We start from the raw sequence: 23,908 nt of genomic DNA on the forward strand, positions 1-23,908 counted from the left end.
TGTCTCGTTTTTACAGTTGCCAACATGAATGCCAACATCTTGGATGTTGAGTCTGGGTTCCAGCGGATAGCAAGACACTATTGTACAGAGAGAGCCACAGGAGAATGGCGGGCTTTCAGCTAAGGGGGACCGGCTTTGTCCACAAAAGGTGGAGCCACCACCACGAATGCAGCTAGTAGCACAGTGACCACCAGTTCATCAGCCCCACCTGCTGCACCCTCAACCTCAGGACCAACACCCACAACACCTGCTGCACCTTCCATTATAGCAACCTCGACCACAGCACCTGCAGGAGCAACTACGGCTGGTACACAAACCACCACATCAGCTGCTTTGGACATGGCCGCCATATCACTGCTACAGAGGGACATGGGGAAAGTCCTCAAGAAGCTTGACACCCTCCAGCGGGACGTTGACAGAAATAGTCGTAGGCTGACGTCCATCTAATGAACTCTGAAGAGGGCAAACCTCTGAACTCCTGCCTTACCTCATCCTAATTCTGTCCCCTCCCTCCTCTTTCCTTATCCAGTTTTTTAGTGGGTTTAAGGGGCTTAGTGAGAGGTTAGAGTAGGCTATTAGTTTAGATAGGATAAGTAGGTTGGGGGTGGGGGAGGTTTATATTATTACATGTTGGTTTGTGGGTGGGGGGATTCGTTAATGTTGGGGCTTTTGTGTATTCTAATATTTTTTTTAATGCAAAGAATTACATATTTGTTTAGTATTAGTATCTTTTTAGGTTAGTATATGATATCCTACATGTGTCCAGTTATATAAGGGGGGAAGGGTAAATGTTTAGAGTGTTTAGTTAAATGTGGTAAGTAAGTTTAGTATAGGATAGTTAGGGCCAGTTGTGGGTAATGTATAGTTAGGATAGATTAAGTTAGTATAGGTGTGTGACATAGCTTTAAGTTCTCTTTTATACATTGTCATTAAAGTTTTAGGTACTACTTTATGCCATGTGTCATGCTTGGGGATCTGGGTCTTTGCATGAGTGTACAGTGCCAATTTTCTGTTGGCCTGTGTATTCCGTCTGCATGGATATCCCACTCTTCACATGTTAATTCACACTCCCAACTGAGCTGTCACATTGGCAGCAACAAAAAAGCTAAATCTCTATGCATCTGCTGTCCATTGTACCCACCATTCAAGGTGACTATAGTTCCCATGTGTTGGACAGGTAGGTGTGATTTTAAAGCTGTCATCGTTTGGGTCCTGTGTTGGAATGTTGGGCACTGTGGGACGTCTGCCTGCAGCCTGATGTTCATGTGAACACTGCTAAACTGAGTAGTGTAACTTTCTGATGAGGTCAAGTATACACATTTCATGCCTAGGTGTTTTAATTGTACTCTCAGCTGACGTTATTGGCCAAACACTCTTACACAGCCATCCCTGCTGAATGTTGTGGGTGTGGCATGTATGTTTTGAAGCAAATGTCACATACACAATGACTGTCTTGTAGGGGATATGCCCAGCATTGAGTTTCATCTTGTAGAAATATATTGGCCCTGAAATATACTATTATTACAATGCATTTGTCTCATTTTTTAACACAACAGCAGTGCAAACTTACAAATTACAATGATATTTTGTAAGTTTGTGCTACTTTTACTTCAGAAATGAGGCAAAGACAGCACAGAAGATTTCGAAGTCCTGTAAATATCTGCCCACATTATTTCTGCACTCTGGCATTGACACTCTGTGACCGTTGACATGTTACGTGCATCACAAATCTCCAGCACAGAGACAAAGTGGTTGTGTAGGTGCTGTTTATTTTACGGTGCTGTAGTGCAATATTTGCATAGTCCAGGTTTGTGAGTCCATTAGTGTAAAGCATTCTATTGTGACACAACACAAGTGCAAGGTTGAGGGACATGTTATTGGACATGCAGAGTTGAAGTGTCGTTCAGTGCAGAGAAACATAAATTGCCAATTGAGTAGGGAGAGACAATTACAGTCCATAGTGGTAAGGTTAACAGTGTGTCGGTGAAGAGTGCATGTCACTAACTGTAGCAACACTGGCATGTTGTCAAGCACAGAACAAAGTAAAATCAGTGCCCATGTGGCATGGTCTGGTGCTACTGGGTACTCCCACGAGTGAAGATGATCTGTTCCACATCTTCATCATCTGATGTGTGTCATTGCCTCTGACCTTGATGGTTGTGGTGGTGGGTTTGAGGGGGCAACACACACTTCAGTGGTTAGAGAAGTGGACTCCAAATTTCCTGCAGCTGCCATCTGTGGAACTAGATATGGCATAACTGCAGCAAGGAGGAGCTTCTGATTATTGAGTGTGGCAGCAATATCCCTGTGGTAGGCAGCTATGTCTGCCCTGAGGGACTCCAGCTTGTTGTCATGCATGCAGCTGCAAGATTGGGAGGGCAGGTGTTGTGGCAACTCCCTCGCAGAAGTGGTGAGGTCTCTCACACACTGTTGGACTCCTTGCAGAAGTGACTGTTTGACTTGTATGGCTGCCGACTGTTCTGCAGATGTCATCAAGCACATGTGCATCCCCTCAAGGCTGGCAGCCATAGTTTGCATCCCCACCCGCATCTCCTTTGCCAGCTCCCGCTGTATTCCCACAACTGTCCTCTCAAAGGTGATCCTATTGTCATCAAAGTCCTCAGCTGTGTTTGAGCTGGCAGGTCATTCAATTGGGATTGTGGGTGGGTCCTCTGGGATGGCTGCTACAAGTGTTCCTCCTTGCGACTGGAGGTGGTGTCTGGAGGGTTCCCAGGACATCTTGGAGGGTTTCCTGGCTGATGGTTGTCAGCTGGTCATCCGTAGTCCAGGACCAACAGATCCACAGGAGAGCTATCGTCCTCTGCAATGAGATATTGTACAATTATTGTGTCTGTGTTGTGGCAGTTGTAATGTGACGCCACTGACTTCCTATTGGTTGTACGTTGTAATTGGGCTCCCATGCATTACTCCTGTCATTAATGTTTGCAGTCTCTCAGGCCTATGCCCCGCCTGTCACATGTAGTGTGGGCAGTTGGGGGATTTGTCTGCGTCACATCTTCTAGGTGTGGTTTCTGTCCAAATTGTGGCTGGCCACCTGCTTGTCCTAATCAACCCTCCCTCTGCTTCCATTAGTATGGTGAGGTCGTGCAATGCTTGTTGGGGTGCTGATGCCACATGAACCACACATATTAATTTGGCCCTGTCCCAGTCTATCATTTTTCACATACACCTATATGGTGCTGAGACCTAGCACCATACCATGTATTGCATTTCCATGAAACAATACAGGTGTCACCATTGGTAGTTTCTCATGTTGATGTTTGCGTATGTGTGGTACGTTGCATTACACTGATGGGCCAGGCAGAGTTCCATTTCCTCTTATTACTTTGCGGGTGTGTTTGCCTGGCTACACACATATGTCCTTCCCCTCAATGCCGTTGTCTAAGCACCATGACACCTGAGATGTTGCATGGTGGCATTGCAGCTATTGTGACACAGGCACAGGTGTAGACCCTGGAATGGGCAGCATGGGTATGAGATTACTGCTGTGTACTTCATAATGTATGTGACAGTGCCTGATGTTTATTGCATCTATGGACGTGAGCAGTTGACAGGATTTGCACTTGGAAAGGGTTGATGGAGATTGATCATGTAGTCATACTGATCCCTCATTTTGAGTGTGTTTGTGCCACGGGCACCTAACTGCCATTTCCTAATTGACCAGCACAGGTATTAGTGGCAAGTGTTGTCAATAGTAAATGCCGCTTGAGCCAATGGCCTGAGACTGGGCATTATCCTCTAGCTTACATTCTGACAATACCAGCTGGCCTGTGACAGCAGCCCAGTTTTTACGTTCTACACTACCCTCCTGGTTGGCTTCAGCATTTCCAGCAGCCTTGGCATACCGGTGTACCCCCATGAAAAGGTTGTTGGTGTTGTGCTGTGACCCTAGATGACCCTGCACAGCCCATGCACCTGTGCCGTGCCCTTTCCACTGCCTGATTTTCAGGGCTGACATGCATTGTGTAGTAAGTATGTGCCTCCCTCTTCTTGAACTTGAGATTTATGCATTTTTGTCCCCCATGCAACTTACATTGCATATGGGTTGTTTCGTAGTAGTCTGCACTTTCCTGTCCTGCGATCCCAGTGATGATTTCCTCCAGGATGATGGCTGCAACCATCTCCTTCATGTGGTCTAAGTCCTCTTGCAGTGCTGGACTCCCACCTCCAGTCTGCAGTGCTGCCTTCCTGTTCCTTGCCATTTTTCCTTTGTCCTGCGCTTGCAGTCATGCCAGTGTTTCTTGCAGTCAGTGACAGTTCTCCTGACCTCTGCCACACTGTTAATCTTGTCGACAATCTCTTGCCAAATTGCCTCTCTCCTCCCAATTGGCAGTTTAGAGGTGATGAATAGTTGATGCTGGTGCTCTGTCACCTCTCTGACCAGGATTTCATGCTCCTCTGCGCTGAAGCGACACTTCCTCTCCTTCTTGTCTCTCCCCTGGGTCTTGTCTGTGTCCTCCTGGTTGGTTCCTGGTTGTATGGGGTCTCCCTGGGGTCTCTCCTGGCTTCTGGGATCCATTTTGGGGCTCCTTAGCACTGTTTGCTCTGTTTGTGTCACTTTGTGACGCTATTGCTGGGGAAAATGGCTCATATTCGATTTGTGACGTTTTTCCATGTCGTAAACTGGGTTAGGATAATTTTTCCTGAGTTAACGTCATTTTGCCTTACGACAATATGCAATGGTTAGCATCAGGAAAAATTACTCTAACGTCTTCTTAGTGCCACTCAGTGTCAAAGTATATATTTGGCGCATTGGTGGTGTTAAGAAATGGCGTTCACTAGTGGTAACATTTTTGACACAAAACTGCGTTAGTGCAGTTTTGCGTCAAAAAGTATAAATCAGGGCCAGAGTTTCTACAATAATGCCCCTGCCTGGGTGATGTACCTTACGTACGGCCTGACTGAATACCAGACTCCGCTCTGGACAGAGTTCTCAGATCAGCCCATACAGCAGAAGTTTTAACAACGGAGACATGGGGTATTGTTGGGTCGAAGCAGCACCCAAAGCTACATCCCACTGGGAAAATGCATGAGAGGGCAGAATAGATGCTCTGGCTGTGGAAGGATGTTTGCCAGGTTCTGCACCTGCCAAGCCAATAGTAAGCTAATGTTATTGATTAGTTCTCCAATCAGTATTATTTGAAAACATATGTGATTTTTCTAAGCACAATTGAGCTAGTTCTTCCAAAATGCTGCTGTGTGGTGCACCGTCTGCAGTCACAGTATGTACACACTTCCCTTTCATTATTTTTAGAAATTGAGTTGCAATCTGTGCCTTCGAGATGAACTGTGATCCTGACATGTGTTAATTGTGGTTGTCTGAATTTGGTCAATCAATTCTTTGTGATATAAGAATAGAGCTTTTGGTTGATAATGTCTTAGAACTTTTTCCTTTTAAAATGGTCCAAGCACCTTACCATCAATGGAATAAAAATTGGGTCATTTGGTTTTATTCAGATTCCAAGAGCCAATGAGGCACATCTCTCAGATAATCTGGGTAATAGAATACCAAGATACCTTTACTCATTGAGCTAAAAAATTACAAGTGCCACAACCCGGAAGTGATGTCCTCAATGATTGAGAGCTCTTCCTGGGTCTGAGATATGTATAGGTGGGGTCACATGGGTTATGACATCATCTGAACGTGTGTTAGTCACATGCCAGGGTTCTACCATATGGTCAGGGTTATTGGATATGTAAAATTGTAGCCTTACCAGTGTGCACAGTATTTCTGAGTATGAGCGGAAATGCCTGGGTATGTTCAGACAGTCACAGCCCTGTGCCAGCTGTCTTGCTCTTCTGAGCAAGGGGCTGTCTGAATACACAGCCAACCTTCCCATTGCTGTCTAACTCAAATGGGGGCTGGTCAAATGTTTTTTTCTTAAATTTTTTTTTTTAAAAAAAGAGTATTTCGTTAGAATCAACTGGTCAGTTTTTAAATGAAACTCTCCAAAACACAGATGCTTGCTCCAAATTTCCCACGAGAATGATCAAACATGATTAACAGACGTACCAGTATGAAGTGACCACAGAGGCTTACACATACAAAGGTTGAAGCAAACAGAGGCTGTGAAATGAAACCCTGGCACAGATGTTTGCTCCAAACTTCCCAGGAGAGGGCTCAAACGTGATTAGCAGATGTCAAAGTATAAAGTCAACACAAAGATTTGCATAAACAAAGGTTGAAATAAACAGTCTGAGAAATGAATCCCCCAAAACACAGATGCTAGCTCCAAACTTTCCACGAAAATGGTGAAACATGATTAGCAGATGTTCCAGTATAAAGTAACTACCAAGGTTTACACATACAAAGGTTGAAGCAAACAGAGGCTGTGAAATGAAACCCCGAAAACACAGCTGTGTGCTCCAAACTTCCCACAAAAGGGCTCAAACATGATTAACAGATGTCAAAGTATACAGAGAAAACCCAGGGTTGCACAATTAATGGTTGAAGCATCCCAATGCTATGAAATGAAACCCCAAACACAAACAAATATTTCTGCACTCACCCCCTCCACAAAGTGAGGCCTGTGCATAATTAGCACGCTGTAACAAGAATAAAAACGCCCCTCAGGAATCATACTCACAACCACATTCACAAGCTGATTTGATCAGCTTATAGGTCTGCTAGATAACCTTCTAAAAAATTTGGCAAAGCAGATTTTGAATGGTTTGGTGGAGTGGATCAAATAGAGTGGGTCCATCTCGAGTCTGCAGGCAGGATTTAGGCCTGCAGTTTGCAGAACTGACCAAGTGCTGAGGTTTATGCAATCATATGGACAAAGGTGGATATCAGTGGAGGGAACTTACATGTTGCCTTCATTGATCTTTGAGCAGCCTTTGATATGTTTCCCAGATATAAGCTCTAGAATATAATGAGAAAAATGTGAGTTCCAAGTGGACTCTTGGACTTAATTGTTCGACTCCACGAAGGGATATTCGTAGGAATTAGAAGTGGCAGGGACTGTGAATTGACAGATCCGGTTACTATTAAGAAGGGGGTGTGGCACGGCTGTGTCACTGCCCGCACCCTCTTTCTCTTATACATAAAAAATGTATTAAGTATCTAAACAGCTGTGTAGATGATTCACCAAGGCTGGCTGGTCGGAAAATCCCAGGTCTGTTCTATGCAGATTACACTGTTATCTTGGCAAAATCACCGATGGGACCCAAAACCTAGTCGACCAATTTTGTCTGTTTTGCAAAGATTTTGACTTTGAGGTAAATGTTGGAAAAACAAAATTATGATATGTTCTCAAGGGAAGAAAAAAATTAGAGCTAGCGTAACAATGAATTCTATTAACCTAGAAAGAGTTAATGAAATTGATTATCTGGGAATCAGACTGTTGGGCTTAGGCAAATAGGATGCACATATCAACAAAAGTGCACACGTAATATGTCATAGAGAATGGGCCCTGTGCCAAAAAGCTGTAAATTCACTGTTGAGCCCCACTGTGGAAATTTAAAAGGCCAAAGTTAGGGGGCTGCCCTATATGAGGCAGAACTGTGGGGTTTCCATAGCCAGTTGAATATACTACAAGCTAACGAAAATTATGTTATGAGATACATAGCAAGACTAGGGAAGTGTACCTTGTTAGTACCTTTAAGACTAGATCTTGGGTAAATAAGATTGATGACAATGTAAACCTGAAACCGCTTTTATATTAGATCCGACTCTGGAAGACAGAGGAACTGGATCCTTTTAGGGAGGGAATTAAAGATTTGCTTAGGAGCTCGAGTTGCCTGGATGGGGGTCAAATGGCTGCGGTAAATGAAAGCGGCTTGGACCGATTTAGGTTTTCCCCAGTTTTGGGGGGACCCTGAATCGATCCCGACTAACACGGCCATGCTTATTAAACAAAGTTACTGGAGGAGGGTAAACAATCAGATCTCTCAGAGCAGTAAGTTGGGTCTCTGTCAAACAGGAGCCGTTGGCTGAACATTTTTTTTAACCTGACCATACCTGCCCATGTCCGTTCCTAATTTCTTCATTTCAGATACGGCACCCTACCAGTCAATGCTTTTACTCCTCGATGGCCGACAAACAGCCCTGATGAAAACAAATGTAAACTGTGGCAGTTAGGTGTGGAATAAATTGAATATTTCCTTTTTTTGTCCTAAATACAAGATTTCCAGGAATAAATTGAGTATTCCACTATCCAAAATATTGTCTTTACATGTCCGTGCTAATACATATAGAATTTGTAAAAGAAATACATCCACTGTGGTGGTAAGTGCCATTTCAAAGTGTCTGCCAGCTGCCTGTTCCTCCTGCCACAGAGCCCTTAAAGTACTTGGATTGGGTAGCCCAAACAAGAACCCCTTGGCCGCAATGGGTTAGAACCCCTATAATACTTGGTGGGGATTCACATAGTTCATATTGCATATTTTGCGCAAAGCATTCAGCATAGTTTAAAGTGTGGAATTTTAAAGTATATGGCGGAGTTGTCGTACTCATAAAGTTTTGCACATGGTTATTAGTCTAGACCTGAATAGGAATGTTTTTATTTGGTTCCTAATTAAATTGAAGTTTTAAATCATAATAATTATAGCCTATACTAAATGCTGAATATCTATTTGTATATTGATTTTATAGAGTTGCGTACTCTGGCTCTTTTGCTTTTATCATTGTAGTTTTTAATTTGTTAGGATCTTAAACTAGAGAAGCTACTAAAGGAACATGTTTAATATTCTTAAGAAGTATTTTATGTTGGTACCCTTTCAAACTTGTTTCTTCTTGTTATGATTCTTTTTCGATTATGAGATTTTGGGGCATATTTATAATCCTCTAGCGCCAACTTGCGCCACATTAGTGTCATTATTTTTTAAGTTAATGTGGCCCAACGATGCCAAAATCCCCATGCTGTATTTACAGAGTGGTGCAATGCATGCATTGTGCCACTCTGTAACTCTTTGCGCCTCATTATGCCTGAGCCAGGCATAATGTATGCAAAGGGGGCGTTCCCCCACTAGGGGGGCCGAAAAAGATGGCACAAGGAATTCCTTGAGCCAATTTCTACAGTACTTTTAATGCCTGCTCAGAGCAGGCGTTAAAAGAGGGCTTCCATTATTTAGAATGGGCCACTATTTAGGCTGCAGGAGTAGCGCCAACATTTTGGTGCTACCCTGCAGAGTACATCAAGAGCATCACAGTGAATGATGCTATTGCCACCTACCCTTCGCCGTGGTGCACCGTATTTTAAATACGGCGCACACATGTGGCGGTAGAGGGGCGCTAAGGGGCACAGGGAAAGTCGCACTGCACTTGTTGCCAGCGACACTTTCCGTAAATCTGCCTCTTTATGTTTCGATATGTCAAAAAACAATACAATATAATCAGGTCATTTTCACATTCATTTGTAGGTACAGGCCCGCCAAGTTTGAATCATTTTACTACGTCTGCTTGATAGACAGAATGTCCTGTGTGTCCTCTCACTGTGGTCAGTATGTGCTACTACACTTCTTTGCTGGTTTAAGTGATTGATTTAAAATCAAATTTGTGTTTTATAATATTGCACCATCTTTTGAAAGAACCTTCTTCCTGAGCCTCTCCCCTTCCAGGATAAATTATGGGCCGGCCTCCAACTGCAATTGCACTACAATCAGCTTACTCAGTGTGACTTATGGGGAATAAGTCACACTGAGTAAGCTGATTGTAGTGCACAAGCAAAGCACGAGTTGGGAAACAAGTAAGGCTCAGTAACTGCTGCAGCAGGCTGGCTTCATTGGCTTTATTTGTGACCAGCATCCACATCCGACCCAAAAGACCTTTGACATTTTTTGTTCATGTGCTGAGAAATTTTGACTTGCAGAATTCCAAAAAGGTATTCTTCTGGTATAATGTTTTATCTTTGACTTACTGCTTCCAAAAAATGGTGCCTCGGTGTACCTGCAGGGAAATGTGGATCAGCGCACTGGGACACCAGAAACAAGCACCATGACATCTTCACTAGATTCTGAGCTTGTCTTTGCTGCACAGCTAGTGACAGTAAAACATGGTAAAGGTCACTGGTCAGGTCAACATACATTAAAACTCACATAAACAAGTTGCTTTTTTTATGGTGCAATTAAACCAACAGAACACAGGGGACACCATATGGCTGCTTAAGAGCACCTCTCCACTGCAGAGACATGTCAAAGGAAACACTAATCCAAGGCTTAAGGGGGCTCCTAGTAGAGGTGATGTCGGCAGAAAGAAGCACGGGATAGTCCATCTTGTGCACTGAGGTATAAGGCATAATGTCCTGACCCGAGCACACAGGAGCCATGGTAATCCAGCATGTGTTGGTCCGAGCAACAAAAGGAAGAGGATTTTCCTAAATGCAAAGATGAAGGTCTGAGAACACCAGTGTGTGGAGTGCTGGGGCCTGCACTGCGTCAAGCGTATAGGAGCAGTGCATATCCCTGCAAGCAGTGTCCTGAGCACACAAAAACAGAAGATATTACTGCATGTGCTGCCCTGAGTACACAGACACAGTGCATATCGTAGCATGTGCTGTCTTGAGCACACAACACAGGAGATATTACTGCAACTGCAGGCCGCTCTGACCCTACAGCGCCACACACCATGGAAAATGGCTTCAAGGAGTTGTACAAGCCTTAAGGGTACAAGCAGTGGTGCCATCCAAACCTCCAGCAATATGGTGTATGATTAGTCATAATAAATGCAAACCCCACCTGTGTTCAAAACTATGAAACCTACATTGTAAATATAAAACATTCCATAGTTATTTACCTTAACTAGAAGATGGGATGCACCAACATTTTGCGCCCTGCCCCCTAAGCCATACTTTTTTCTTTGATGTCCTGGCGGTAGCACTGCTCACTGCAAACTTTGAATGAGTTGTTCAAAGTGGCTTGTGAATGTGGTTGTGTGTATTATCCCTGAGGGTATTTTTACACAGTGTGCTAATTATGCACAGGCCTCACTTTCTGGAGGTGGCGGGCACAAATATATGTGTTTGTGTTTTGGGCTCACATTTCATAGCATTTGGAAGATCCCATCATTGATTGTGTCAACCTGGGTTGTCACTATATACTTTGACATCTGCTAATCAGGTTTGAGCCCTTTTGTGGCGGTTCAGAGCAAGCATCTGTGTTTTGGGGGGTTTCATTTCACAGGATTGGGATACTTCAACAATGGTATGAGTAAGCCTTTGTGGTCACTTTTTACTGGGATATCTACTAATCATACTTGACCATTCTTGTGGGAAGTTTGGAGCTAGCATCTGTGCTTTGGGGGGGGGGGGTTCATTTCACAGTCTTTGTATGTGTAAGCCTTTGTGTTCACTTTATACTTTGACATCTGCTAATCACGTTTGAGCCCTCTCATGGGAAGTTTGGAGCAAGCACCTGTGTTTTGGAGAATTTCATTTCAACATTGACTAGTTAGTTCCTACACTTCTTCAAACACTTCTTTTTTTTCAAAGGTCACATTTGACCAGCTCATCTTTGGGTTAGACAGCAATGGGAGGTTGGCTATGTATTCGCACAGACCCTTGCTCTGATGGGCCGGACTGCTGGCAGAGGGCTGTTACTATCTGAACATGTCCAGGCATGCCCTCTTAGACTCAGAAACACTGCGCACACCGGTAGCGCTACAATTTTACCTATCCTACAACCCTGACCATGTGGTAGAACCTGGAACATGACTAACATGTGTTCAGACGATGTCACAAACCACGTGACTCCACCTACACTTATGTCAGTTCTGGGGAGGTCTATTGGTCATTAAGAACGTCACTTCCAGGGCCGGGCTCCTGTCACTGTTGAGTTTGATGAGTAAATGTATCATGGTATTATACTCTGGGTGTTCCACAATTGATAAAATATACATTCCGTTCTTTGCCCTGGACGTTGGAGAATATCATTCCACACAGCATGGAACCAGTAAACTGTATGTTATCTGCATTAGTATGTCACAATTTCCTGAACGAAGGTGTCAAATTACTGTGTATCACAACGTTACGCACCAGTTTCCTGCTTACTCCTCAAAACTGTTTATCAAAATGGGAAGTATAATACACAGTGGTTTCAAAACCGAAGTAATGCTGCTGCTCTGTCACACAGAAGCTCTTTAAATGATTAAGCATAAATGTAGGAATGCACCCTTTTTATATGGTCACTGTTAAACTTTTCAACCTTGGTGTGGTCTCCCTTAACTTTCTGCATCTGTTTCCCAGGTTGTTGATGTGTGCTGGACTCTGTTTTTCCTGTTTTTGTTACTCTGGGCACTTTACCAGTGCTAACCAGTGCTAAAGTGCAAGTGCTCCCTATGTGAAATTATATGTGTAATTGGCTTTTCCATGATTGTCATAATTGTTTTACTAGAAAGTCACTAATAAAGTGCACTAGAGGTGCCTAGGGTCTGTAAATCAAATGCTACTAGTGGGCCTGCAGCACTGATTGTGCCACCCACATAAGTAGCCATGTAAACATGTCTCAGACCTGCTAATGCAGTGTCTGTGTGTGCAGTTTTAAGCTGCCAATTCGACCTGGCAAGTGTACCCACTTGCCAGGCCCAAGCTTCACTGTTGCAAGGCCTATCTCTCTCAGAGGTTAACATGGGGGCTGCCTTTAAATATCCTTAAAGTGCAGTTTCCCATTGAGAGCAGATAGAAAAACTGAGTTTGGGGTCTCTGAACTCACAATTTAAAAATACATCTGGTTTTTAGATTGTTAGTTTGACATGGCATTTTTAGAAAGAAGGCATTTTCTTGCTTAAACATTTCTGTAACTTTCTCTGTTTGTGGATTCCCTGACTGGGTCAGACTGACAGTTGGGCTGTTTGTAAATCTCCTCTAGACAGTGACACAAAGGGATCTCAGGTGTAGCCTGCATATCCTGATTAGCCATCTGGGCTAGAGTGGAGGGAGGAGTGGTCACTTACACCAGAATGGGCTGTGCCTGCCCTCACACGATGCAGTCTCCAACCCCCTGGTGTGTCTGGGGCCTGGCCTGGGCAAGGCAGGATCCTGTAAACAACATAGACTTTCCTTTGAAGTTTGCCTACTACAAAGGCAGAAAGGGGTATAAGTAGTGAACCCAAAGCCACCGACTTTAGATTTCTTCAAGATCACTTCTAGATTCAAGTGCTTTGTTGGGCTATCCTGCAGTTGCTTGTGCCTGTGAAAGGGGATAAAGACTGGACTGTGTTGTGCATTCCTGCTTGAGAAGAATCTCAAAGGGCTTGGACTGAGCTTGCCTCCTGTTTTGAAGTCTCAGGGCCATCAAAGACTTCCCCTGCCAGGACCTGGACTCTCTGCTGAGGCTCCTGCCCTGCTAAGTGGTGCCCCATCCACTCCTGGGGCCCTTGAAAGGTGAAGTTGGCAGAACAAGGACTGAAATCCATGCACAGAACACCATGCAGAGAGATTTTTGACACCCCATTTGCAACATGGCTGATAAACGATGCGCCACCTGCTGCGCAGCTAAAATCAATGCTCCACCTGCATTGCGGCTGGGAAATTGATGCATTGTGGCTGGAGAAATGACGCAACACTAGCTTGTGGCTGCGGAGAATGATGCAAACCCCACACAGTGCGGTTTTCTACCACAGTGCAACTGGATTCCTCACACATCGTTGCTGGCCATCAAGAATCAACACAAGCCTGCGCGGATCCGAAGTGCTCGTCCAGAAATCGACCCATGGCTCTCTTACGGGGAAGAAAAACAATGCATCGCCCGTGCGGCTGTACTTTTGACGCAAACCAGGTACTTTGTGCAAAATCAATGTTTGCGTTGTTTTCTATGGAGTAAGACTCTTATAGTTTAAAAAATTCATATCTTGACTTGTGCATGTTTGATTTTTGTTGTTTTGGTCTTGTTTGATTTAGATAAATATTGTCTATTTTTCTAAACTGATGTGGTGTCCATTTTGTAGTGTTTTCACTGTATTACTGTGTGTGTTGGTGCAAATACTTTACACATTGTTCCTGGGTTAAGCCTTTCTGCTCGTGCCAAGCTACCAAGGGGGTGAGTGGGGGTTATCCAGGTGTGTTTCTCCTTTGCCCTGACTAGAGTGAGGGTCCGCGCTTGGACGGGGGTAACCTGACTGTCAACTAAAGACCTCATTTCTAACAAAGGCCATGAGGCAGTACATAATATTAACTGTGGCTCCCTAATAATGTAAATCATCCTGCATGAGGCTAGGGATGTCACTAGGGAGCTAATCCCCTAAAATATAATTGGTGCGATAAATGGATTGCTCTTTTGTACGTGAGACAGAATCATTACAAACCTTGAGCTTATTATGCTTCACAAATATTTTCCTTTTTGGTCAAAGGTTCTCATTTGTGCTAGCTTTGATCATTCACCCTAAGCTGAATGTGTTTTCAAGAGTCTGGTTATGTAGGGGACTACCAGGTTGAATGGAATTACCATATGTTGACATGTCTCTGGTGATTCACATAGCTTTAGTACATTCCAAACACAAATGGTCATGGAGCTCAGATGGGATGCCTTTCATATGATTTCTCACTGGATTTAAATTAACAAAAGAACCACATGGAGAAATACTAGCCACCGCAGAAGACGGGAGATCCACTCACTGTGGAGAAACTTTCACCCACACATTGTTAATTCGATGATAACAGAATCATGCGATTACGTCTGATTTGCAGAGTATCTTTAGGTGTTACAGTGAAGTGTATCAATGCTCTTTCCTTTGACACTTAGGGACAGATTTAACAGCCCCTAGCTCCACCGGAGTGTCACTTTTTGTGATGCTCTGGTGGCGCTAACCACTGCTCCATATTTACAAGGAGGTGTTACGCCTCTTTGTATATATGGGCCCCTCTGATGCAGTTTTCTGTGTCAGAGAGGGGTGCAATAGGTGTTGCTGTATGCGTTCCATCGCAACACCTATTGCTTTTGACACTGCCACAGATTTCCAAATAATCGTAAATCTGTGGCAGCGACAAAATCTTATGCCACCCTAGGGGTGGAGTTAGCATGACACAACTGCATTCTGCAGCACACACAGAAGAAGCAAAATGCCATGGATAATTGTTTATGGGCAGGAAGATGTTCCTTTCTGCACATAAACAATTATTCCAAAATGATGCTTTGGTACTTCTTTGTGTGTTGCATTTTGCAGCACACATAGAAGTGCCAAATCGCCTATAGATTGTTTATGTGCAGGAAAGGGGCACTTTCCTGCACATAAACAATCTATCCCCTGAACGCAGACACCCTTGCACTATGTTGCACGGATGCCTGCTTTGGCGCAGGCAGCTTAATTTAGCCCCAGAGTAGGGGGAAACAGAGGGGTATGCCATATTCTTGTAAATATGGCACATCCCTGCATTTTAAAAGTAGCGCAGTGCGGCGCAGCTATTTTTGGTGCAGCACAGCGCTGCGCCACTTTGGCATAAATCAGGGTCTTAAAGTTTGACCTTTTCTGACAGACAATTAGGAGCATTAGTCCGAGTGCGCAAGTAATTCCGCCTCTGTTTGTGCCTTCCTCTGTTCATCTTCATCATCTGTAAATAGTTTGCAATTAGTACTGTTCCTGATTCCTGTGTTGCCACCTAGACATGTCTGCAACTTACGTTACAGCCCGTGGTTTTGTTCTGTTTTTACACTCTATGCTGTAATCTGGGTAAAGTGCTCTATTGCTTCTGGCTTCATAATTATTTTCAACCCAAAGAGTTCACTTAATTCCTTCATTGTAGGCTAAGCTACAATACACATAGGGCCAGATGTAGGTAACAGTTTGCAAGTCACAAACAGAGATTTTCGCTGTTTGCGACGTGCAAACTGCACTATGCAATGCACAAAACCCATTTTGCGATTCAGTAACCTGGTTACGGAATCGCAAAACGGGTTTGCGAGTTGCAATTAGGAAGGGGAGTCCCCTCCTAATTGCGAGTTGCAGTGCAATGCCAGATTGCTTTGTGACCGCGAACGCGGTCGCAAACCAATCGCAGTTTGCACCCATTTGAAATGGGTGGTAACCCATTCGCAAAAGGGAAGGGGTCCCCTGGGACCCCTTCCCCTTTGTGAATGGAACTTCAAACATTTTTTCAGATCAGGTAGTGGTCCGAAAAAATGAAACAAAAACGTATCATTTTTCGTTTTTGTAATGCATCTCGTTTTCCTTTAAGGAAAACGGGCTGCATTACAAAAAAAAAAAATGCTTTATTTAAAAGCAGACACGGACATGGTGGTCTGCTGTCTCAAGCAGGCCACCATCCCTGTGAGTGCTGCAAGTCTCAAGGGGGTCGCAAATTACGACCCACCTCATTAATATTAATGAGGTGGGCCTTTGCGACCCACTTGCGAGTTGCAAATGGTGTCAGGGACACCATCCTACATTCCAATTTGCGACTGGCAAATTGCGAGTCGCTCTGACTCGCAATTTGCAAGTCGCAAATTGGAATCTTCCTACATCTGGCCCATAATGCTTCATGTAGAGTACAATGAACAAGAAGAGCAGCCACAAAAAAACACGTCTTCACAAACTCAGTGCCTTTAAACCAAAAGCCTCGGTTCACATTCAATGTGAAGCTAGGTCTCGCTAAGATTTAGCACTGCCCTTTTGGATTAAGGGGCACCACACTACTAAGCTGTGATGTTGGACAGTCAACCCTCATACTTACTCTCTGTCAATCACAAGGCACTGTGTGTCATCTTCTTCAGCCACAATATTGGCAGAGCGGACATCCTCACTGCAAAACAAAATAGGTGTTATAAAGATTGTGTTATGGCTTTCATTGCTTTGTCTTCGATCCCTCTTTTAGTCGTTTCAGCTTTTCTTTCTGTGTATTTTCATAGCTACTGACTACACTTTTCACTAGGAGGGAGTATACATCAAAATACCTTTTATAACAAAGCGAGAAAGTAAATGTGCACACTGTAAATTTACTACAAACGCAGAGGAAAGGTGAAGCAGGAGTCAACAAGCACACAGGGGAGAGAAGAAGAAAACACACAGGCCCATATTTACTTTTAGTGATGCACCAGTGGCGCAGGATGCTGATCCATATCTACAAGGCCAAGCAAAGTGACTCTGTGTGGCTTTTTGTGGCCTTGTGGAGTAAGGCAATGCAGCACAAGTTGCTACTTTGCTTTACTTTGAGTCAGGGAGGCGTTTCCATGGGTGTTGTGTAGGTGTTCCCACACAAAATCCATGGATTTTGACGCATTCCCAGATTTACAAGCTTTTTCAAATGTGGGAAGGTGTCAAAAGCCTGAAGCAACTGGGAGAAATATCTTTACTTCTCCCCATTTATTTCTCTTCCTAAGTGTGATATATTCTGCAGCACACATAGAAGGATGGAAAACAACCATGATTGATTGTTTTTGTGCAGGAAAGTGTCATCCCTTCCTGCACAAAAACAATCATCCCAATAACGCTGGCACCCTTGCACCATGTTGCTGGTGCATTGCAGCGATTTGTGCACCAGCGCAGGGGAAGAGGACAGAAATGCACCATATCATGTAGATAAAGTGTATTTCTGCCCTTTCTTGGTGGCTCAGAGTGGCACAGCAAAACATTTGCTGCGCAGCCCTGCGCCATGGGGTCTTGTAAATCTGACTAACAGTGTTTTAAAAAAAGAAAAATGTATTTCCTGAATGCAGGGAACACCCGCCCTGGAAGAACGTCACTACTCTGACTGCCCTGCAAACAATATGGGTATGTTTTTGTTAACATTTCTCATCCTTTCATATATATGTGCTATTTTGGCTCACTTCATAGAAGTTCATGTATTCACTTATTTTACTGATACGCATTTATCATGGATAACAATATTACTCAAATGGAATGTACACTATATTTAATTATCTGTTTCATTATTATATATTTGGAAAGGTACTTTATATCCATTACCATGCAGCACTGGTATATTTATAAGCTAAGGCAAAAAAAGCTAATCATTCAGATTGGCAGCCTTTAAATTCCCAGTGTACCACGTTTAGGGCCTCAATTATGAGGCCCATGTCACAGGGTGGACCAGCAAGTGCCTTGTTGCGCCACCTGCACCACTGGGAAGGAGCAGAAATGTGCCGTATGTTCAAGATACAGCGCATTTCTGTCATCTCCCACTGCGCTAGTGCACAAATTGTTGCCTAGCGCCAATGCAGGCACCTTTGCACCATGGTGCAAGGATGCCTGCTTTGCAGGGATCATTGTTTTCGTGCAGGAAAGAACTCCTTCCTTCACAAAAACAATCACAAGAGGTGTTTTTCTCTGTGTGTGTGTGCTGCAGAATGGGGCACACAGAGAAGAAAAAACAGAGGGAAACAAAAATATTTATCCATGTCGTGTCATTCTCACTCCACCCTTGAGGTGGCATAGGAATCTGACACATTCCCAGAATTGTAAATCTGTAGATGCCGTCAGATTCCTTCCGGTTCCGTGGGTGTTGCATCAAAACACCACAAGCAAGACCCAGGGAAAATCCCTTGCGCACCGTGTTATGCGTAAAACGTGTCCATAATGACAAGGCCATGAAAAGCCAAGCAAGATGGCTTTGCGTGGCCTTGTAAATATGGGCTGGCACACTGTGCCACCGGATAAGAACAAAAATGATGCTCCAGTGGCGCAGTGTGCCACTAGGGCCTCGTAAATGAGGCCCTTAGTTTGAGACTCACTTCTCTTACTCCTTCCAGAGTGTTGTGAAAGGGTTGTCCTTCCAAAGGAGTGACAGACATGTTCATAACCGCAGACACACTGAGTGTTTTGTAAATTATTATTTCCAATGGTCTTTATTTTTGATTGGTTTCAGTTATTTACCTTTTATTCAGTTGAGATGTAGACTTGGGAATAAAATTCACAAATGTGGAAATTGAATTGGACTACCTTATTTTAGGTACTGTGATGAGGGGATGTTGTTTACTTGCTAATCCAGACACTGAATAAAAAACACAGTTCTACAGGTTGATTGTACAAATTAAGATGTCCTCCACTGCATGCCATTTATAACATTGACACCAGAGAGGGATGATTAGGGAAAGAGATTGTTTGCTGTTGACAAAAACTTGAGATAACAACTCAACTATGTGGTACACGTTTGCTTTGTTTCTCAGGATGCTTGCTGAACTTCCAAGCTCTTCTAGATGTTGTTCCTGTTTGTTGCTCTCTTAGGAGGTCTGGAATGTCTTTGACATTTAAGAGGAGGGAAAAACGGCCCCAGAATTATTTTTTTGCTGTCCATACCAGCCAATGCTGTCTTTGTTAGAACCTGAGGCCAATGCTCACAGGCTTAAGCTTAAAGGATGCTATGGTAAAACTGAATACAGTACTATTACAGACAGCTAGGGATTACCTTAGTGCTTCTCTTTTGGGATTTTTAGCCTGACGTATTTTGAGTCATACCTGACAAACTCACAGTTGTGTACGGCTGGTGAAGAAGAGAGCAGTAAAGTCCCCTCGCCATGCTAACAAAGTAAAAGAACACTGTTCTTTCTTCTGTCTGAGTATATGCTGTATAGAAAGGGACTTGATATCAGGACAATAGATGCTGGTAGTATTAAAGTCTGTGCTGTACCTACAAATAACTATTTGCAGCCCTGCACTCTGAGACTATGAGGAACAAGTAGCTTTGTGCCCCAAAGGCAAAGGAGTCTAGCAACTTAAGAGAAAGGTTCCTGCAGCATGGAGCTCGTTGAGAGTAACAGGACCGTTGGACCAATAGTATAGTTTCTTGGTTCCCCCTGGCCCAGAAAATTATTTGATTTAACTGCAACCTGTTGTTTGAAAACCACTCCAAGTCTGGAAATGCCTAATAATTATACCCCAGACTACTGTCAATACATTTTGCCTGATAAGGTTTGCTGACAGGGAATGTTGGTGTGCTGCCAACACATTTAATAAAATACGATTTTGGCACAAATGTGCCTAACCTTCCCATTCAAAGGTTAATTAAATGGTAAGTAAATTATAATATTGCTTTCAGAAATGTATTATTTTTTTTTTTTTTTTTTTTTTTTTTTTTTTTTTACACACGAACTTTATTCGGCCAGCAGGCCATCAAAGCAATACAATGCAAGATAAAATAATCATCATAAAAGAACAAATACATATCCATCAATAACCAAATGTATAAAAAAGTAAAATCAGTTCTGTCCAAGCTAAAACCAATTAAGATCATTATAGGTAAAAGTTACGTATACGCCATGCTTCTACTAAAAACTTGCTTACAGCATAAATTAACACACTTGAATTGTAACTTTTCAGAATCCTCAGAGCTAAAGCACATTTCCTTAACTTCAGTTCCCGACAAATGCTACGGATCCATTTAGACCTTGGAGTTAAATAAGCAGGACAGAAAAACATAAAATGCTCTACTGTTTACGGGGAATTGCAACACACAGGACAAATATCAGATGTTATATTGGGTCCCTATCTGCTTGTCAAGGCCATTAATGGTAATGTTCCAAATCGGAGTCTGGCATACAGTCCTTTGCCTAAAAGGTCAGGTATTATATCTAGATATAATTCAAATTCTGGGTACCATTTAAAATCAATGAAAAGATTAGTTAAACGACCACAAGATTTGCGGGAAATATAATTATTCCGTACATAAGACCAGTAGGCCTCCTTCAGAACTTTAACATGGGATTTCTCAAGTTGATAGGGGTTCTCCCATAAATCTCTCAGTCCCAATGTGCAAAACCAGCTGGATACATGTTTGATCCATGGTATAGAGGTAGAATTAGTACATTGTAACAATTCTAGAAGTGAGGACCTATATACGACCAATTCTGGGACTACCCATAGCCTCACCCAATACAACAAGGTTCGTAATATGAATAAGTCAGCCATTCGTTTTAGGCCTAAGTCTAAAAATAAAGGAATTAATGGGGTGCTGGTGGGGCATGCACATAAAGACCGAGCAAAGCTGTTCTCAATTTTTGTTATTCTACTACTATCTGCCATGCCCCAAATCTCTGCACCATAGGCAGCAGCGCCCCGCGCCTTAGCCACATAGATCTTTATTGCTGGAGATACAGCTTTGGCAATCGTACTCCTATAAAGGCACAATATGGATGCTGCCTGGTGTTGCAAAAGCCCAGCGCTATTGCTAACCTGGTCCTCCCAGTGAAGTGAATCTGTGAGCCTTACACCCAGGTAATCAATAGAGCTAACCTGGTCCAGAATATCACCATCTATCCTTATACTGCAGTTCTTCCGACATCAGTTTAGTTTTCTTCAGATTCAGCTCTAGGCCAGAATTCCCACAAAATAAATTGAATTTATCCACCAGAATTTGTAAACCCATCGACGTTTTGGAAATAAGTAGGGAGTCGTCCGCAAAGAGGAGAATAGGAATTTTCTGATTGACTAAAGTGGGGGCATCATTCTGACATGTCCTTAATTCTTGCACCACCTCATTAATAAATAGGGAAAACAAGAGTGGTGCTAACACACATCCTTGTCGGACACCTCTTTTAATAGGGAATTTATTAGTCAATTCACCTTGTTTGCCCCACCTCACTTGCGCATATGTATCTTAATGCATGCGTTTCAATAGAAGAATTGTATGAGCTGGTATCCCTATTCTATATAGCACTTCCCAAAGTTTTCCCCTAGGGACCAAGTCAAAGGCGGAACGTAAGTCAACAAAGGCAATATATAAGGGTTGCTTTGCCAGAACCACGTATTTCCAATGTAACACAGCCAACCTAAAGGTCCGATCTACTGTACTTATTTTAGGCCGGAACCCCATCTGTAACGGTGAGAGAATCTGCTGCTCCGTGACCCAACTCGATAGTCTATCTAGAAGCTGTTTTGCGAAACAAAATTGCAGATTATCAATTAGACTAACCGGTCTATAGTGGGTTGGAAGATTTGGGTTACCGTTTTTGTAGATGGGGATAATTTCGGCACCCGTCCACGTTTCGGGAATCTGTCCTCCTTTTGTAATTTTATTTGACAATAAGTTGATATACCAGGTCCATATAAGTGGTTCAGATTTATATAGATCGCCTGGGATTTTATCTGGTCCTGGGGCTTTGCCAGATTTCAAAGAGTTAATAGCATCAGCAGTTTCTTCTAGGGTGAAACAAATGTAACTCTCAGGGTCATTGGGTAAAGTGGGTGGGTCTGAACCCACATTTTCACAATCAAAGGCCACAGAGGAGGCAGTTTCCTCATAAAGAAGAGAAAAAAGCTCCACCCAACATTCCGGTTGAATATGATGCCTTAACTTAGATCTGTCCCCTCTCTCATGTTTAGTCAACAGTTCCCAAAAAAGCTTATTATTATTCATTTTTGAAGCATTCAACAGCTCCTGCCAAATAGAGTCTTCCCAAGATTTCTTTGAGTGTAAAATTGTCTTTTTATATATACATCTTGCTTGTTTGATCACCCCCGGAGTCCCAACCTTTAAAGCCTTTTTTAGACCAGACTTGGCCCTCATACATGAATCGTTAAACCATCTACTGTTGTTCGAGGCCCTGCCTCACTGGCTTACCTTAGTCTTTTTGTAAAAAATACTTTGGAGTTTAAGCATCATATCTGCATGAATACCAAGAAGTGGAATGGCATCAGGGTCAAAATCTTCATAAGCTGACAAGTTGTCAGAAAACATTAGGTAAATTTCGCGTAACAGATAAGGATTCAACATCACTTTTGGCCAGCCTACCTTTGAATAAGCATTGTTAAAAATAGGGAGAGGGACCATTGTAAATTGCATGTTCGAGGTTCTACCAAAGATATTCCCAGAGAGGGTGAGTAACAGGGGAAAATGATCGCTCTCGCACCTGGAATCCACCCTCATATCCCGCAATAGAGGCCAAAGTCGCACATCCACTATAAAATAATCAATAACACTAGTCAGTTGAAATGTGGGAGCTAGGTTTAGGTCAGAAGGAGTGCGCCCATTACAAGCCCTGAGTCCAAATTCTAGACATAGTGAGGCTAACTGTGCTGCAACACGAGAGCGTGGGCAGAGGCTATCGCTATCCAGTTGAGCAATCCCCCATAATTCGTCCTCCTCCCTGGTTAGATCACTAAAGAACTCAAAGGGTTCAAAAGTACAATTTACATCCCCAGCGATAATTAAATAACAATTAGTTTGTATGGTGTCTAAAAAAATCTGTAAGTAAGGTTAAAATATGTGATTCTGTGCCACGTGAGACAGATCGTGCGTATACATTAATAAGAATTATGTTAAAATTCTGCTGGAAAGAAATTTGTAAACCCATCAGATCAGGACAATCGAATTTTAAAACCTTGTGCTCGCATTGGAGTTTTAGATTTAAAAGAATTAAAAGTCCCCCTTTTGCTCGACCTGTTGTTTTCTCAGAGGGTAATGCAGGGACATTAAAGGAAAGAAACCCATCTATACAAGTTTGACCCTCAACCCATGTTTCTTGGAAAAGACACACATCTTGGGACTTTATATAAGTAACCCAATCGATATCGTCCAATTTCCTAGTGAGGCCAGCAAGATTCCAAGTCATTAAGGATAAACCAATAGCGTCTGATTTAGTGTCATAGGTTGTGGGAAACACATCCTTGTATTTTATACTTAACCAATATACATTATGATGTGATGGGAATAACCCTCCAATGATGGTTTTTATTTCCTTATTTATGTTTTATTAAAATTGGGTTGGACATTTAAGATATTTACCTCTCATAAATACTTTAGTTTGTAGTGTCTTTTTTATGCACTCATATAAGTCAGAAGACTGGTGCATGCATGTCTACCAGTCTTGTAGAGGTGAAGAGACATGTTCTGAAGTCTTCACATTGTTGTATCTATGGCATCCTGGCTTGTGTCTGAGAAACTAGTGCTGCCAGTGCTGACGTAAAAGTTGTAGATCCTTTGCTGCCACTGATGCAGAAGTTCTGATCCGCCTAGAGGCCACAACTGCCAAAGACACTCACCCACCGATGGTCTGCCAGAGGCTGCACCTCCCCATCCAAGCAACA

General features: G+C 43.0%; 1 protein-coding gene across 4 annotated transcripts in view; it reads right to left on the reverse strand.

Moving 5' to 3' along the window:
* LOC138300782 (cGMP-dependent protein kinase 2-like) overlaps positions 1-23,908 on the reverse strand; it is a 3,513,105-nt gene that overhangs the window by 1,525,886 nt on the left and 1,963,311 nt on the right. For all 4 annotated transcript variants that reach the window (XM_069240551.1, XM_069240553.1, XM_069240554.1 and 1 more), the window contains exon 9: positions 16,623-16,691. In XM_069240551.1, coding sequence (XP_069096652.1) covers positions 16,623-16,691 — 69 coding nt within the window. The remainder of the gene's footprint in view (positions 1-16,622; positions 16,692-23,908) is intronic.

The sequence above is a fragment of the Pleurodeles waltl genome, chromosome 6 (genome assembly GCF_031143425.1).
Source record: "Pleurodeles waltl isolate 20211129_DDA chromosome 6, aPleWal1.hap1.20221129, whole genome shotgun sequence".
Classification (NCBI taxonomy): Eukaryota; Metazoa; Chordata; class Amphibia; order Caudata; family Salamandridae; genus Pleurodeles; species Pleurodeles waltl.